This window comes from Pseudochaenichthys georgianus, chromosome 24 (assembly GCF_902827115.2).
Source record: "Pseudochaenichthys georgianus chromosome 24, fPseGeo1.2, whole genome shotgun sequence".
In the NCBI taxonomy this organism is placed as follows: Eukaryota; Metazoa; Chordata; class Actinopteri; order Perciformes; family Channichthyidae; genus Pseudochaenichthys; species Pseudochaenichthys georgianus.
The window spans coordinates 16,157,216-16,173,410 of record NC_047526.1 but is presented as its reverse complement, the minus strand read 5'-3'; the positions used below and the strand labels follow the sequence as shown (position 1 = coordinate 16,173,410).

At 40.2% G+C, this 16,195-nt stretch overlaps 1 protein-coding gene across 1 annotated transcript in view; it reads right to left on the bottom strand.

The window, feature by feature from the left end:
* Window positions 1-2,432: 2,432 nt before the first annotated feature.
* snx17 (sorting nexin 17) overlaps window positions 2,433-16,195 on the bottom strand; it is a 29,415-nt gene continuing 15,652 nt past the window's right edge. Inside the window, exons 6-15 of the mRNA XM_034075668.2 lie at window positions 15,468-15,558; window positions 12,252-12,339; window positions 9,343-9,412; window positions 8,658-8,750; window positions 8,198-8,401; window positions 5,886-6,014; window positions 5,273-5,350; window positions 4,861-4,935; window positions 4,727-4,768; window positions 2,433-4,590 (exon numbers count right to left, since the gene is read on the bottom strand). Coding sequence (XP_033931559.1) covers window positions 4,471-4,590; window positions 4,727-4,768; window positions 4,861-4,935; window positions 5,273-5,350; window positions 5,886-6,014; window positions 8,198-8,401; window positions 8,658-8,750; window positions 9,343-9,412; window positions 12,252-12,339; window positions 15,468-15,558 — 990 coding nt within the window. The 3' untranslated portion in view covers window positions 2,433-4,470. The remainder of the gene's footprint in view (window positions 4,591-4,726; window positions 4,769-4,860; window positions 4,936-5,272; window positions 5,351-5,885; window positions 6,015-8,197; window positions 8,402-8,657; window positions 8,751-9,342; window positions 9,413-12,251; window positions 12,340-15,467; window positions 15,559-16,195) is intronic.

Genomic DNA, 16,195 nt, shown 5'->3' with positions numbered 1-16,195 from the left:
ATGGCCAAAACATGGGACCTTTAAAGCATGAAAACATGTTCTAGTAGAAAAAACTCAAAAGAACAAATTGAGGCTATTCAGGTTTCCTCACCTTAAAGGTGGGGGTAGGTAATTTACTTCAGAAACACTTTTTGTTATATTCCATGGAATGCTCTCAACATCCCGGTAGTAATGAATAAATTAAATGCTTTGACAATAAATACATACAAATATGTCATCTGTGGAAGCCGTGGCACTGTAAAAACCAAGTCCAATTATCTGCCTCGGCCCGCGGCAGATAATTGGATGGCCGACCTGCTGCTCACCTTTTTCTTCAGTTTGGAAGAGGCCTGATTCATTGGTAGGGGTTTTTGTAGTACGGGACAGGAAGACTGCTGAGCATCAGTAAAATACTTATGTGTAACAGACAGGGGAAATATTTTAGTATCCTAGGACCAGCAGGCTAAAAGTTTCTATTGCTTACATTGCGAAAAGAAGGAAGAAGGAACCCGAAACATATAGATAGACATAAGTTAGCTAATGTTAAGGGAGCACACGTTGCCTGTGTAACTGAGGACTGAGCTTACAGGTAGTACTTTGAACCACTCAGGAACTACAGCTAACATTCTATGTGAACTATTGGGTGACATTTATCGCCATTTCTTTTCTCTCTCATGTTTCCTCACTCTGCTACCAAATACCTTTCGCACCTGTTTTTTTTGGTAGGACCGAACCATTGCATGTAAATGAGGGGGTGGTTGGGAAAGAACTATCTGGCTTTTTATATTTATGCCAAAACAAGAAGAAAAAAAAACGTTAAATGAAAATAAGTAAGGCTGATAAAATGTTTCGATATATTTCTCCTTCATTAAAAGCTGGCCTTGTGTTGTATTTAAAACAATTAAATCGCTCCCCCCTGCTGGTACCCATAGCCTGGACATACGTTTACTTTTTGTAATGGTGCTTTTTAAATGTGAACCACATACTATAGTCGTTACAGTGCCACATTTCACTATAATAAACCACCAATATTCAAGCAATGATAACGTATGTCCTGCTGCAGCATATTTGAATTTACAGTTTTACTAAGAGACTCTTATTAGTTTATATTCAGTGTTGTTGATGTAGTTTCAGGTTTCCTCCAGGTGGAGGCAGTGTAGGACACGCAGATCAGCTGCTTCGTGAGTGTTTTTCATGAGAACAAGAAGATGAAAAGGCAGTGATGAAGCTGCTGTGTGGTGGAAAAATATAATGTTTGCATGTTGCATTTGTTGTAGTATTTTATTTTTGAGTTAAAAAGACTGGGTCCCGCTGTATTACTCAGGCTGCTCTACAGCGTCTATTCACAGGCGCGATCCCACTACTGAGCGGCACGGGGGCTTTGGCCTGCTCCGTTTCCGGCCTTGGTCGATGCACCCCTCCTTAGACGACCTGGTGGTCCCGAGCTCCCCCAGGAGCACCATATCGATACCGAACTTAGTGCGGACACCCGATCGGCATAGTCCGCTGCAGCTCAGATCTCCTGAGCTCAAACGCTTCGCCAGCCTCAGCCTCCCAGTAACTTGGATTACAGGCGCGCGCCACCGCACCCGGCGAGAAATAGTCTCGCTCATAGGGCTTTTGATTTGGACAAACGTGACGTCATCAAGCAGCAAACGAGTGGCATCTAGTGGCGGGAAATAACACTGCAGCTGCTAAAGAGATGAAGGCTGAGTTTGTTAAAGTTCCTGATATCGAACTTCTTCTGTTCATTCATATATTCATTTGTATATATTTGTATTTGTCTTATTGTCATTCTAATTATTCTTGCCGCACAACCTTATCAAATAGGTTACCACACATTCAGGTAGCGCTCTCTAAAGGCTCTCTGAAAATGTATATGGTAAAAAATATTCCCATTCTGTGAAATTTATAATGAAGAAATCACATTCAGAGATCCCTTAGGGAAAAAACCTCTTTGAATGTTTATAAGAAGTGTATTCTCTATCAGTTTAGCTCCGGTTTCTAATTGACAAAAGTGTCTGCTTGTATCTAAAAAATATCAGGCGTCTATTGATTCATACTGAAATGACAGTAAATGTCATATTGCAGGACAGATGAAGGCATGTAGAGCCCTACTGATGTATTGGTCAGTCCGATAAGACAGTAAAGAAATTGGAAGTTTCACATCCACCCCATCTATTTACAATGTTCAAATGAAGGCTACTGTGTACTGTCCCAAACAGTTCATATCTTGCTTGTGTTGTTTTAAATGCAATAAATGATGATGTTTTGTTATAAGACTAATCAATTGTTATGTTCATCAATAAATAATGACTAGTGTTGGGTTAACATTACTAAGGTGCTATACTGAGTAAGATTCTACATGTCACAGAGCAACGTTCATGCTGCTGATGAAGAATGATACATAATGACTAAAGTGGACCATTGACAGACAAATGAAAACCACAAGATCACCTAAAGAGTTTATTTTAGCATCATGACAGTTGCTACTGACCACTAAAATCAAAAGGAAAAGCAGTGGAATGAATCAGGTCAATACAATCATCATGAAATATGACATGTTCTGTAAAAGTGATGCTGATGATAAAAGCACTTTCATTTGGCACCTACAGTTATTAACACCCAGGAGCTTGCAGCTTCTTGTATACGTGATGGACAGAAATAAAGAATCTAAACTTGAATAATGGTGACCTGAGCCCCTTTCTGTAAATGCAACCGACGAGAGAGAAGAAGCACAGCAGTGACGAACAAGACATTTATGGAACATTGTTTTTTACAGTTCTTGCTACCAGTGATAGTAAAGCTGTCGATAGGTTGGAAGGGATTTACACGTAGAGGCTTGGAAACACATTTTAATGCAGCTTAACAGACACTAAAAGCAATACAAAACTGGAATGACGTTTTTTAAAACAGCGGGATATGTTCATTTAGTTTCCTGCTCTGCATGAACTTTGTTCACCCGAGCAATTGTGATCACATTAGCCACTTCACCAAAGCACCTTTTCTAATAGAGCCACTGAGTTGGCACATTGTACACACAGATTACAGAGAACTGAAGCCCCAATAAAGAACAAGATGAAGACAATCAGATGAGATATGTGTAAACACTTTACATATGAACTAACAAAGTCCCCTAAACATTATGTAAACAATGATAAATGTTAGTCCATTTCAACTTTTGTTCTATACAGCGTAGATTACATTTGATCTATTTGATTACAATAGGCTATTGAAGATAAAGAATATTAGTAAATGTTCAGAATACTTAAATTTCATGTACATAATGTAAAAAGTGACATTGTCATAATTTGTTATGTTTATTTTGTGCAAAATGCTTTAGTAAACTATAATTTGGCATTTATGAGAAATCTTAAAACAATTGTTTAAAAAAAGAAAATCATATGGATTTACAGAGCCCCTTGGAAATAAAATAAAATCTCCACACAATGTTTGAAGTCGTGCTCAAGCTTCCACTCAAACATTCCTCTCCACCTGTAATACTGTGCAAAAGTGATGGGTTCAGCAAGTGCAAGCAGCTCGGCCAAATCAACCATCTATCAAGTTCTGCATGATTCTAGGGAACACCGGCTGACAATATCTGAAGCTTCAACCAATGTCGAGTTAACCCACGAGGCTAAAAAGAAAAAGTAAAAATGAAGGCATCAGACTATTTCTGAAGGCAGTATGAGCGAGTGTGCCTCAAACGGAAGCTGAAAACACCGCTGGTATCCTGCCAAGAGATTTACTGACTTGGCACATGAGTAGCATGAAACAGAGAATCACTATAACGGTATAAAAACATGACATTTTGGTATATAGCCAAGCCTAACATTGATAATCATCATCATCATCATCATCATATAAGTAAGCAGTTGAATAGTCTACAGGTCAAATTCAACACATTCACTGGTATCCCGGTCATTTTGAGAACTATCCATGTCCAGTTCTGCTGTATTATTATCACTAGTGCCAGGTCTAACTAAACATTTGGCTCTCGGGTTGGAAAGGAACATGCAGCCACCCGGCGAATGATCCAAAATCTAGCAGGTATTTCTTCATGTAGTTTATAATATATTAATTTACTTTGTACCTCATGAATTAAACTGCATTAAAAGAACTTTACACACACTGTCTATGAAACGGTAATGAAAAAATAATTGGTCAGTAACATATGAAAAAAACATACCTATTGCGTACCTGTAGCTTCACATGCTATTTACTGTATGTTGCCACACGTGTTATAGATAGGGACAGAGTGTCAATTGAATATGCTGATGTAACTAAAAATACAAGATTTAAGAGTCTAAAAGAAAAGGACACAAAGATTAAGTGAGAGCTTAAGGCGGCAATTTTTCTCCAGGAAGAAGCTACAATCTTGCAGAATCGGAGGCGTGTGTGGCCCGCTTGGCTCGGCTCAGCTCAGCTTGTAATCTCTGTCCTCCGGGTCGCTGACGGTGGAGCGACGAGGGGAGGAGGGAGAGTCTGGGGTTACAGGTCGTCATCCCCGATTCCCTCGAAAGCATAGTTGCCATGGAAATCATTGCCGCTGATATCATTTGCCGAGTTTGAGGCGCTGATCCCCCGGAGAGACACAGAGTTCAGCTTGGTCTAAATGGAATAATAAAAGTTTAATTAACACTGGTCTGACATTGATTTATTAGAAACGGTTTAAGGTTCTGGGAATACATTCTCTGCATGTTCTATGCTATACTTCACAACTAAAAAAAAGGTAGAAAATACTCACTGAGAGTTTGACGATTTGTTCCCGGTTCGGGTCAGGGGAGTCCTGCAGATAAAACAACAACATCATAAACAAATTATCTTGAAATCTACACAAGGTGCAAATTCAAACTCATGGCACGCTATCCCAGTCCTCACCAGTAGAGGGGGAGATTTCACATTTTGCTGGCTCTCTGAACGGTGGATGGAGCCGGTGTGTCGTTTCCTCAGCATCTGGATGGACAGCAGAAGTGAAGAATACAGATATTAGTGAATGTTTGAATCACAAAGTTTGCTTTCTGTTTACATGTTGTGATTACAGCACTGCAATCCAATGACCTACAATCTCCACAATTGCCACAAAAAAACAGCAAGTAAAGTAAACCTAATTTAACTACCATACAGATGCTAAATAATTTACTTATAATGTTAAATATCATGTCAAATTTAGGAAAGGTGAGTTTACATAATCTGCAAATCTATGTGTACATTAATGTTACCAAATTGAAAATGATGTGGTCATGTTGATTTATAAGGAAACGAGTGCAGTTGGGAAGTACAGTATATAAACCTTTTTAATACTGCCGCCTGACTTCTTCACCATTAACTCATCCACCATAGACTGAAGGCAGATACTCATCATGATAGCCTGAAAACACAAACAAATGTTAATACAATCTGGAAAAATTAAACCAAATTAAAAAGGGACAGTTCACCAAAAATTCAACATATATATTTTTCACATTACCTGTAGAGCTATTTATCAATCTAGATTGTGGCACTCAGATTGTGTGCTTAAATTACACCAAAAAAAATATAAAAAGCAATTTCTTTCCTAAAATGATGAGCATTCTTATGTAGAAACCATTTTAAATGAGCTAGATAAGATTATATCTCATTATTGTTTACGTCAGCCACAAGCCTCTTGACCATGAGTAGACGCAAACTTTATCAGATTTTCTAGTTCCATTATATTGGAGAGAAGTCAAACCGATATCTTCAGCACTCCCACCAAAACAGTTTTAATGAGAAATAGCAGTGTAAAAATACCACATTTTTAACGGTCATGTACACAAAATATTTTCTTAAACAGCAACACAAATTCTCTCTGGTCATATTAATCACACCAATGCAATGCTGTACTCTCTGGGTGTTGCCTCCACGTTGACCCCGTCAGTTCGTACCTGCTGACTGCTGATGGTGACCCACTGCAGGCGGTCCTTGCTCATCAGATACTCGAAGGCGAGCTCCAGTTTGACGTCACATTTGGACGAGCTGCAGGGAGTGGTGGTGCCGTTGGCTATCGGGACTTGCTGCAGATTGAAAAGAAAGATAGAGTTATGACTTGGTGTTTGTGTGGCATCATCATCATCATCATCATCATCATCATCATGCAAACATATCTCTTGAAACACAACTTTTCCTCCTTCAGTATTCAAGTTAGTCTTCTTGAGTTTAAAGTGCATGAAAAGGAAATAAAGAAAATATATTTCTTCCCAGATATTCCACTTGCAATCTTAAGTGGAGGATAGGAATGTGATTCTACTACTAAGAGTCTACTCTAGAAGTACAAACACAGCTGAATCACATTTTTCACACACACACACACACACACACACACACACACACACACACACACACACACACACACACACACACACACACACACACACACACACACACACACACACACACACACACACACACACACACACACACACACACACACACACACACACACACACACACACACACACACACACGCTCTTCCGGGTGAAGCATCAACTGCGAGGGGGGTTGTTTTGAAGAGTTTGTTGGAAAGGGCTCATTAAAATGACTTTGAGAATAAACTCTGAATCTCGGAGCAAGTGAACTTTGGGAGACTCATAAACGCTTCTGTGATAACTGTAATGACTGTGCTGCTCCAACAGTAATGCAATACAAAAGTGAACTATGTTCCCCATCTCTATGTAAATGAGCTCTCTAGCGTCTGTAAATGATCGTCTTTCAAACACTGGCTGAATTAATGTGTAGAGCTGCATGGAATGCCTTCCTCAGCGATTTACAGAAGTGAAAATACATTGTTCAGACTTTAAAAGGAACCGTCTGTTCTCAAGACGACTTGTCTGGGTGAAAGCGGAAAAGAAATTCAAGACGGATCAACTCTGTTGGGCATTATGGTGTGAATTTGAGCCGTTTGTAGTTGGCCATTAGGGATATTTTGATTCATTCGGTCTAAAACTGCAATCGTAGAGTTAAATTACTCTGTCAAACATTATCAATTTAAAAGGGTAATCCAGTGATTCAATAACGCACTTCTGTAAGGGTTAGGGACTCGTTAAAGCCATGTTAAAGTGTGTGTAAGATATGTTCACTTCAAAACCCACAGCACCAGTTTTCAACACTGACTTTGTAGACAACTAATGTAGTTTCAAGTTCCAAGCCCAAGCTGAGATAACCCTGAACACATCACAGTTCTTTTCTCAGAATTTGAAAGCCCAGAGGACATTATGAATGTTTCTCTGCGTAGTACTCCCCATGATGAGGGCAATGATCTGAAACATCTGAAATTGGGGAAATGCGTTCATTTTAAACCTCATCAGTTTTTCCCAAACAAATGCCTGGCTGTCTAACTAATTAAGCCTCCCGTTTATGAAATGTTTCTGAATTAAAAAAACACTATTGATTAATCACGCTGTCGAACCTATGATGTGTAGACCCCTTCAATCAATCACTGTCATCTGCTGAGTCAAGCATGACTCATCTCTTGTTTACTAATCATTACAGTTACTAGGTGACGCTCTAAAGTAGCCTAATGCGTCAAACATAAGACTTCTCATGTGAAACAACCATCTTTTCTTTCCCCCAAAATCTCTAAAGGTTTTATTTGCAAGAGTCTGTTCATTTCTTGCCGTTAGTGGAGATGTATAAATGGGTAGGTCTTTCCCCTCCTGCAGGCCATCACACTCCCTTCTCTCAATGGACTGTTATCAGTTAGACTGAAGGATGCTGTGTGTGTGTGTGTGTGTGTGTGTGTGTGTGTGTGTGTGTGTGTGTGTGTGTGTGTGTGTGTGTGTGTGTGTGTGTGTGTGTGTGTGTGTGTGTGTGTGTGTGTGTGTGTGTGTGTGTGGCTGCCGATCGATGCAGCGCTCTCCTTGTGTGGGCTGCGTGTTCGGGTAATTGGACTGATGAAGATGAATGGTGTGGATGTCAGCACTTTTAGAGAGCCGTAGGAGTAAAAAACGAATGCTTGGCAGGACTAAAGACATTTGTTTCTGCTGCAGTGGTGAGAGGAAGTTTGTAAACAGGGACAGGAGACGCTTGTTGGTTTGAAATGGACTCCAGCCAAAGCTGCTGCTTCTCTAATCTGCCAGCTCGTAGTCTCCTAATAACATGGAGGGATTCCAATTCCCTTATTTCACCGGTTGGGGGAAACAGGCACGCTTCAAGGTGAATCCCCTCCTCCTCACTGTCACGCACAGACAATGCCACTTACAGAAGACGTGACTCGCCAACACCTCATGCGCGTGACCTTGAAGCTTCCCTCCTTCATCTGTTCGTTGGGCAGCTTGACGTGGAAGTTGAGCTCGTTGTTGCCCGCACTGACGATGACCTGGCAGCCCTTCTCCGGGAAGTCGGTGATGCACGGGTCGAACTTGATATAGCCGTAATATTTGAGAGTCTGGCCTAGATGGATGAACTGAGGAAAAAACATACAAAACCATTTTTAGAAGACTAACTTTGCTAAAGAAACCAATTCCCTTGAGAAAATGAGTTCTCTGGATTGGGGTGATTAAACATTCATATCAGGGGAAGAACGATGCCAACTGCATGACAGAATGACTCGACGCATTATTATCTACGGTCTAAAGATGTATCCTTGGACGAAGATAATGATGAGTATTAGTTGGACTGAAGTGAGGCAGAACCACGGAGAGGAGCTGCCCTTTGCTTACTTCTTTCTTGGATCCTTTCTCCTGCAGTGATTTCAGCTGCCTGTGCTGATCCTTGTTGACGAGTATCCAGCCTCGCTCAATGTCAGACACTGTCTGGTGAAGCAAAAACAAACAAACTAAAGTTCATATTTCTGTTCAGATGCCCTAAACATAGCAGGGTTTTGAGTTTCCTTTTGTACACTAGGGAGGAACCAAACCCTAATCCTTCATGTAAACAGTGCAGGTAACACAGAAACATACTGCAAACACTATTTATGTCTCATTGATTTAGTCTGCTATACTCAGCCCCCAAAAATGCTTAATACAACAGAACAGGTTGCCGCCGACAAAGGGAATGCGCTCTTAAAAGGATCAGAGAAAAGCATAAAGACGTACAGGGTTCGAGGTTTTTTGCAAAGTCAAAACAAGCTGACATCACAATCAGATAATGGAGGGACCCGGGGGAGGGACAAAAGCTTTTGGCAGCCCAGGATGAAGCAGTGCTTGATTTTGTTTTCCTGGTGTGATGCCGGCAACAGACAAGCTCAATAAAACACATCAGATGAAAGATGTAAACAAATCCAATCACATATAATATAAATGTTCCGTTTGGTCTCAAAATGTCATAAAAACATAATTTTTAAGAGCCTTTCAGCAGCTGGAAATAAACAAGTGTCTGGTTTACGGACATTATGAAACCTCTTACCTGGGCGTATAGCAAATTCAGGCCGACTCTGTTGTCCATGACGTCAGCGTCGTACGACATGTCCCAGTAGCTGCAGGAAGAAAAGGCACCGTCACGCATTACAAATCTATTTTCTAATTTAAATGAGTAATTACAAAGTGGCAGAGTGAACATTGCAGATTTGTTAGTGTGACTTAAAGAGTCTGACTCCATGAAAATACAATCATATTTGGTTATTTACCACAAGTAATATATAGTAACATATGATTCTGTCTGCATGTCCTGTGAAAAATAAATACAAATAATAATGTTTCTTTTGTCTTACTTCCTGTAGTGTATCAGAAAATAAATAAATAATATAATTTAATCTGTGAAGTGAGTGACTTGTAGACTACATTCAAGCCACTTAATGTCAGTGACATACTATAGCATTTTAAGAGCATTTAATTCAAAGCCTATTTCCTATAGATGTTGAAGGACAGTCGGTCTCCCAGTGAGATTGTATAGAGTTTATAGGGCAGGGGGCTCCTGCTGGCACTTCGATGCATGGAGAGGTGTGAGCAGCGGAGGGCAGCCTGAGTAGAGCGTGACGTTGAAAAAAAATGCATGAGGGCTTAGAACTGAGAACATGAGTGTAAATGACCCAAATCTGATCTGAAGAAACATATATTCAGGCTATATTTAGCAATTTAAGATACTTTGACTTTCGGTGCTGTTGCTTATTACATCTTAATATAAGTAAGGGAAATGCCTTTATTTAACTAACAGTGGTTTCGGACATGCATTTAAAATGATTGTTGTCCAGGTTAGCTGGCTAGAATCTCATTGCATTGATCAATTTAACTTGTGGTAATTGCATGACAAAGGGGCTGTGAGTGGAAGTTATTCAAGTGGATGTGAAGCATGCTGACAACATCAGCAATTTAAAGTAGGTAACAAGAGAGAAGGGTTATTAGAGAGAAAGGATCTGGAAAGGTGGGGGGGGGGTAGAAGTGGAAGATGTGTTGGAGATAAACGATTTTATATTGCTGCTTTAGTTTCAGTTAAGCCCCAAATGAGAAATAAGGTATTTATTTTAAATTCCCTTAATGTTCATTAGCCCAACCTCATGCATTATAAATGTACAAGTACATATTACACCTGACCTTAACATTTAAAAAAAGGCCACTACTATTCATATGCCTGCTTTTATTTCATAAATACTTACACATGCGCACAAGTTATGTAAATTCACTGGAAAATTCATTTCAATCGTGCACTTTTAGCCAAGAAGGGCTTTTTAGTTCATTTTGACCTGATCCTCCCCTGGACCTGATCCTCCCCTGGACCTCATACACTGGGGGTCTGTTTTTGCTCCACCTCCACTTGTTAGTTCTACATTCATTCTTTCCCGGCTGCTCTACACTCTGCACAGAAACTAGGTCAGGAGTACTCCGACTTTCCTTGAGGCAGAAAGAAAGTAAACATCCTGTGTACCTCAGTCAGCGGGAGGCAGGGTGACGAAAGAACAGACACACGAGGAAGTAGAAAAATGTTATGTTGAGGAGGGGAGCAGCCACTAACTTCTGGCCACATTACCATGCAGTGTTTGTGTGGGTGGCCCACCCAGGAACATGACACGTGACACGGAGCTCTTGATGACAGAAGCCCATTTCCAGGCAAAGGAGTGCATTTTCATCTGTAACTGTAAAGCTTTTCCTAAAATAAATAAATGAACCATAAAAAAAACAACAAGGAGGGGATTTTACTGTAAAACCTAAGAAACGGTTGTTTAAATACACCATGTGTGCTCTGCTGGTGGTTAGTTGGTTAGTTTAAGACTGAAAAGTAAAGAATGAGTCATGTTTCATACAACTTGGGATGCTTTGGGTGTGAAACAAAGGTTTTAAAACAGTTCTCAAGTCTTGATGGCGCCACCCACCCTCCTTGCTCCATTGTAGCCACCTTCAAATCTATTTTCAACACTGAAGAGTCCTCATGAAAGAAATACTTTTACATTGTTTAATGTTTGTTAAGAGACTATATTGGATGTTAAATTTGGTGGTGGTTGAATTTCATGGGAATTTTTGAGGCTGTTAATTTCTCTTCACTCTTTCAAGCTAGCTCTATGTCGAGTCATCAAACATATCTGATATATTTTAGGCTGTTTATCTGTCAAAGATCATTGAAGAAACGTTTCAATATAATGGGAGTAAATTAGTCAACGGATAAAAGGATGACGAATAAAGAAGCTATAAGCTGAACGATATTAGCCAAAATCCCTAGCTAGATAAATTATCATGACTAAATGTAAGTACAAACCCATTTTTACATCAGTAAGTGACATTTATTATCCATTAACTTTCCATTTTTCCTGTTTTTTCTTTACAGTTTACGGATACTTGGCAGATAGCTTTTTTGTTTGTTGGCTAAACTTCTGGTTATTGTAGGCTATTGTCAGTTTACAGACAGTAATTGAAGATTGCAATGAGAGTACACTTATATTGCAATTAAGATGAACAAGTATGTGTATTTTCAACTACTTTGCTGCAGTAACAGCAGATTTAAGCCTGACTTTGCAAATGCACCACCTTTCTTTTCATGCCGACTATTATCCTTGGCAAAATAAATGGTAAACTCCAGTCTCTTTTGCAATTAGCTGCCACTTTGTAGAAGATGGTGAAGCTTCCTGTGGCTGTTGCTCTGAGACATTAGGAGCGAGTGCCTCACTGCAGATAAGGACTGAAATAAGAAACACCCAGAATTAAAATAGAGCCTTACTGGTTGACTGATTCAAAGTACACAGATGTGGTAATGTGCTGCTTACCAAAACAGAAATATCTGCCCTGCTTCTTTTCAGGATTAGATAAATAACACATGGGGACAATGAATCCGTGCTATAATTACAGCACAGTGCTCTGAGAAGAACATGCGAGCAGGTGGTGGGTTACCTTTTCCGTAGGAGTATGTGAAACTCAGAGCTCCGCAAGCTGGTAATGGATACATAAGGCAGCTCAAACTCCTGCAGCTTCCGCACAACTGAGAGGGAACAAAACAGGAAGAAAGAAAGAAAGAAAGAGAGTAAGGAAGTGCAGCTCCAAGGACATTCTGATAATGATGGTAACAACAAACAACGAGGGATTGGAGAACTCCATCTGGATAGGTCCCAGAGGGAAACAAACTTAGTGTGTAAGTGTGTGTTTGAGTATTCAAATGTGAAGGAAAAAAAGTAACAGGCTGCAAGTGTGTGTGTGTGTGTGTGTGTGTCCCTAATCTGCAGCTGTTTCAGTGCGGCCTGTTCCTTGAGGAGAGTGAAGGAGCTCTCAGGTACTTTCTAATGCCGTGTGTTCAGGCATCAATAAATGTGCAAAACACCACAAACCTGATGACTAAACAGCACTTTAATTTGCCATTAGGGTGTAAAAGTCTGTTTACTCATTTATGGGCAGAGATGTTGTGCACAGGAACAGAACCACATGCTGGTTGGTTTGATGTTGGATATCTCTGTAGAATAAAAAAAACAGATAAACTGAATGCTTAAAATGTTTTTGGAACATTGGCAGGCGGACTAAATCGTCAAAACAACCCTAAAAATGCAGATAAGAAGCATGCGATTTCAGACCGCATGCTGGTTCTTCTTGACATGTCTATGCCTATTTTACAGCACACATTGATTTGCCCACAGATGTCTGGAGAATGAATGCCTGTCAGAGAGGAATTGAATTATTCTCGCCATCCTGTTATGTCAACACACCCACTGGCAGTTTGGTTTGATCCGCAGCCTGCTGTTCCGGATTTATTCTGGTAGTCGCGTCGTATTCAACACATGGGCCTTTGTTTTTTTTATACCACTCAAGAGTTTCGGATTTATACTGTGCCAAGACTATACAACATGCCTGCAATATTTACAGATTCCTCCAAGTTCACCTGGCACCATTTCTTAGCCCGCAATGGATTTGGCGCAAGGAGAGGGGAAGGATTTGGCAGATGAAGGACGAGAGGAGACTCTTTGGGACTGGGGGGGAGGGGGGGGGGGGGAGATTTGACCATGATGTTGTTGTGATGAAATGGAATAAAGAGGGATTGGAAAGTGAAATATTTTGAAGTGGAAAGCTTTGTGCCTGTGCTACTGTGATGTTGCTTTTGACAACAAATGCAGATGTTACTACTATGATTTGCATTCACACAAGTGCATACCAACCAGCGTTTCCGCCAGGGGGGGGGGGCGTCTTGCCGTCATTTGCCCTCGGCTCGAGTTCAGGGCGCCCCGAGCTGAATAAGGGCGTCCAAAAATATTAATAATTCAAGAGAAGATCGAGAGTTTTTATCGCTTGAAATGACGAAAAGGAAAAAGGACAAGGACATCCCTCTGTTGGGGGGGCAAAGAAGTCTGGTGGGATTCTTTTCGGAGTATTGAAGATCGTTTCCCCGACATCGGCGGTGCCTGCTACAGGACAACACGGAACGTGCGCGATTTGGATGAGCGGTGCTAGTTGAGCACACGCGTGAGCTGCGAGCACCAGAGCCTCGCAGTGGCGATACTGAGGCTCCGTGGTAAACTGTGGTGACACGAAGAGCCGTTTGGGAGCCGAAAGAGCTGGCGCTTTAAGAGAGCCGAGCCAAATGATCCGGCTCACTAACGTAAAAAGACAGTATCTATAAGGGACGGCTCAAGTCAAAATTCAAGCACCCCCCCCTCCACCCCCGCTCTCGGAGTGGACGCCCTCTCAGCCCTGATCTGGCGGAAACACTGATACCAACAGATATGTCAGCAGCTTCTGAATGCTGGAATGAAGAGTTAGGGAGGTGTAATTCATGATAGAAAGTGACTTGAGACCACAAATGGTGAAGTATTCTTCACACTTCATATATTTTTTCTTTTAATGTTTATTTTATTAGCTTTTCTTTTTAATGACTGATTTTAAATGCCATTTTCTTAATGTCTTTCATTTTTTGTAAAGCACTTTGAATTGCCTTGTGTTGAAAAGTGCTATATAAATAAACTTGCCTTGCCTTGCCTTCACCTTTCTAGCTGGGACACTGGCAGAAAAAGAGCAACGTTTAACTAAGTCCGGAAGTGAGGAACAAGTTAAAAATAATGGTAACACGTGGCCAGCTGGACTGCATTGCCAAAAACAAGATGCTTCAGATGTTGTATAAAATGGCCATTTAAAGAGTAAGCAAATACAGGTGGGTGTCATACAACCAAATAGTATTTTTTTTTCATCAGCCCATTTGAGCCTCTCTAAGTTGTTTGGGTAACTTCAATGCTACAGCAACGGAATCAAAAACCAAAGGCATTAATAAAGTATCTAACCATCTATTTTTTCTGTCCGCCTCTATGTTTGTATGCAATACTTACATTATTAACGGCACAAGACCGTGGTAGAAGACCTTTTGGTGGAAATAAATCAAGGATAACATTTGGTTCTTACACTTTAATGTTTGTAGTGCAAACAACTGTGAGAACTCTGCTAAAATTGTAGAACCCTCGTACAGTATTTTTTGTAAAAATGACTTAATTTAGTAGAAGTTAGTCTGCAAACATTGCACACAGCCTGGTAAGCTCTCAGAGCTTCTGGAGAGTTAATAAATAAATGATGTATTCAAGTAAGAGATAGAGAAGGAACTCCGATACAGGAAGCCACTCTGGGCAAAGCCGCTTCCTTTTTAATTAAACTACAGTTTAAATTCAAACTGTGAGACGGATAAACAGAGCTGCTGGATTGTTGCCAGAGCTAAATCTTAACGTCTTATTTTGAAGAATTTAGAGAGAAAAAACACTAACATCAACAGCATGACAATACAGCACATCATTCCCTTTGGTTAACCAATAACTTGTTTTTCAGTTCAACCTAATACATGTAATAGCTTTTTATTCTATGTCCTAGTTCCTGTTTCTCTGTAAGAATACTACGGTGTGTTTGGTGAGTCTTCTGAGAGTGGTCCTTGGCTCGGCTGATCAGGTAGTTAAAACCTTCATTATTTACCAAATTTAGTTCACTTTGATAAGCAATATTTGGTTTCCAACGGTAATGTGCCAAAAAAAAAGAAAACCTGAAGCCCTTGAGATGCCTTTTCAGTCATTTGTGAAAATACATTCCAGGGTGACTCTAAATAATCAACGGATGATCAAATGTTTCCTTGAAACCTTTGGTGAGACTTACATGTTAACCCTCCATCCACACCCTCACGGACGAGGAAGAGACTGAAGTAACCAACAAGGTCATCTGGAAGGTCGAGCTTAGTTGCAACAGCCTGAAGAAACATACCACAGAGAGGGAAGAGAGAGAATTAAAACATGAAGGTGAAAGTGTTTCAAGACAGATAGGATTTAAGCTCAGTGATATTCAGTAGATAAAAAGCTGAAATAAAACAAAATCATACTTTGCCATCGTAAAAAAATATCAAGCAACTCCCTCATACTTTTCTACACACTGTCTATTTTGTGAAAGTGTTAGCCCTTTTTAATAAATAAATTAACAGTCATGATAATAAGGGTTTCAATTCAATGTCCTACTCCTCATCATTTGTTTTGGCCAATCAGATTGATCATTTCAAAGCAGTCAAATAGCAGTATATGTCCTTATTATACAACCAAGCAACTCTATAGTCAAAGATTTGAAATAAATGAAGATTAAGGGAACAGTGTGTTGCAATGTAAAACAAGTCCATTCATCAAGAGCCTTTGGTTTAAAAAATACACAACAAATAATGAACAAAACCTTGTGTGTTAATAGCCATGGTGTGGTAAACCGATGTAAACTGTGGTTCACTTTCACTTTGAAAACACACTAGATTTACAGCCAAGAGCAGAACAAGGACATCCTGATAAAACAGCAGCTTGTTTACTGTGCCTGCTGTTCTGTGTGTGTTTATGTTGGTCAATAAAGAG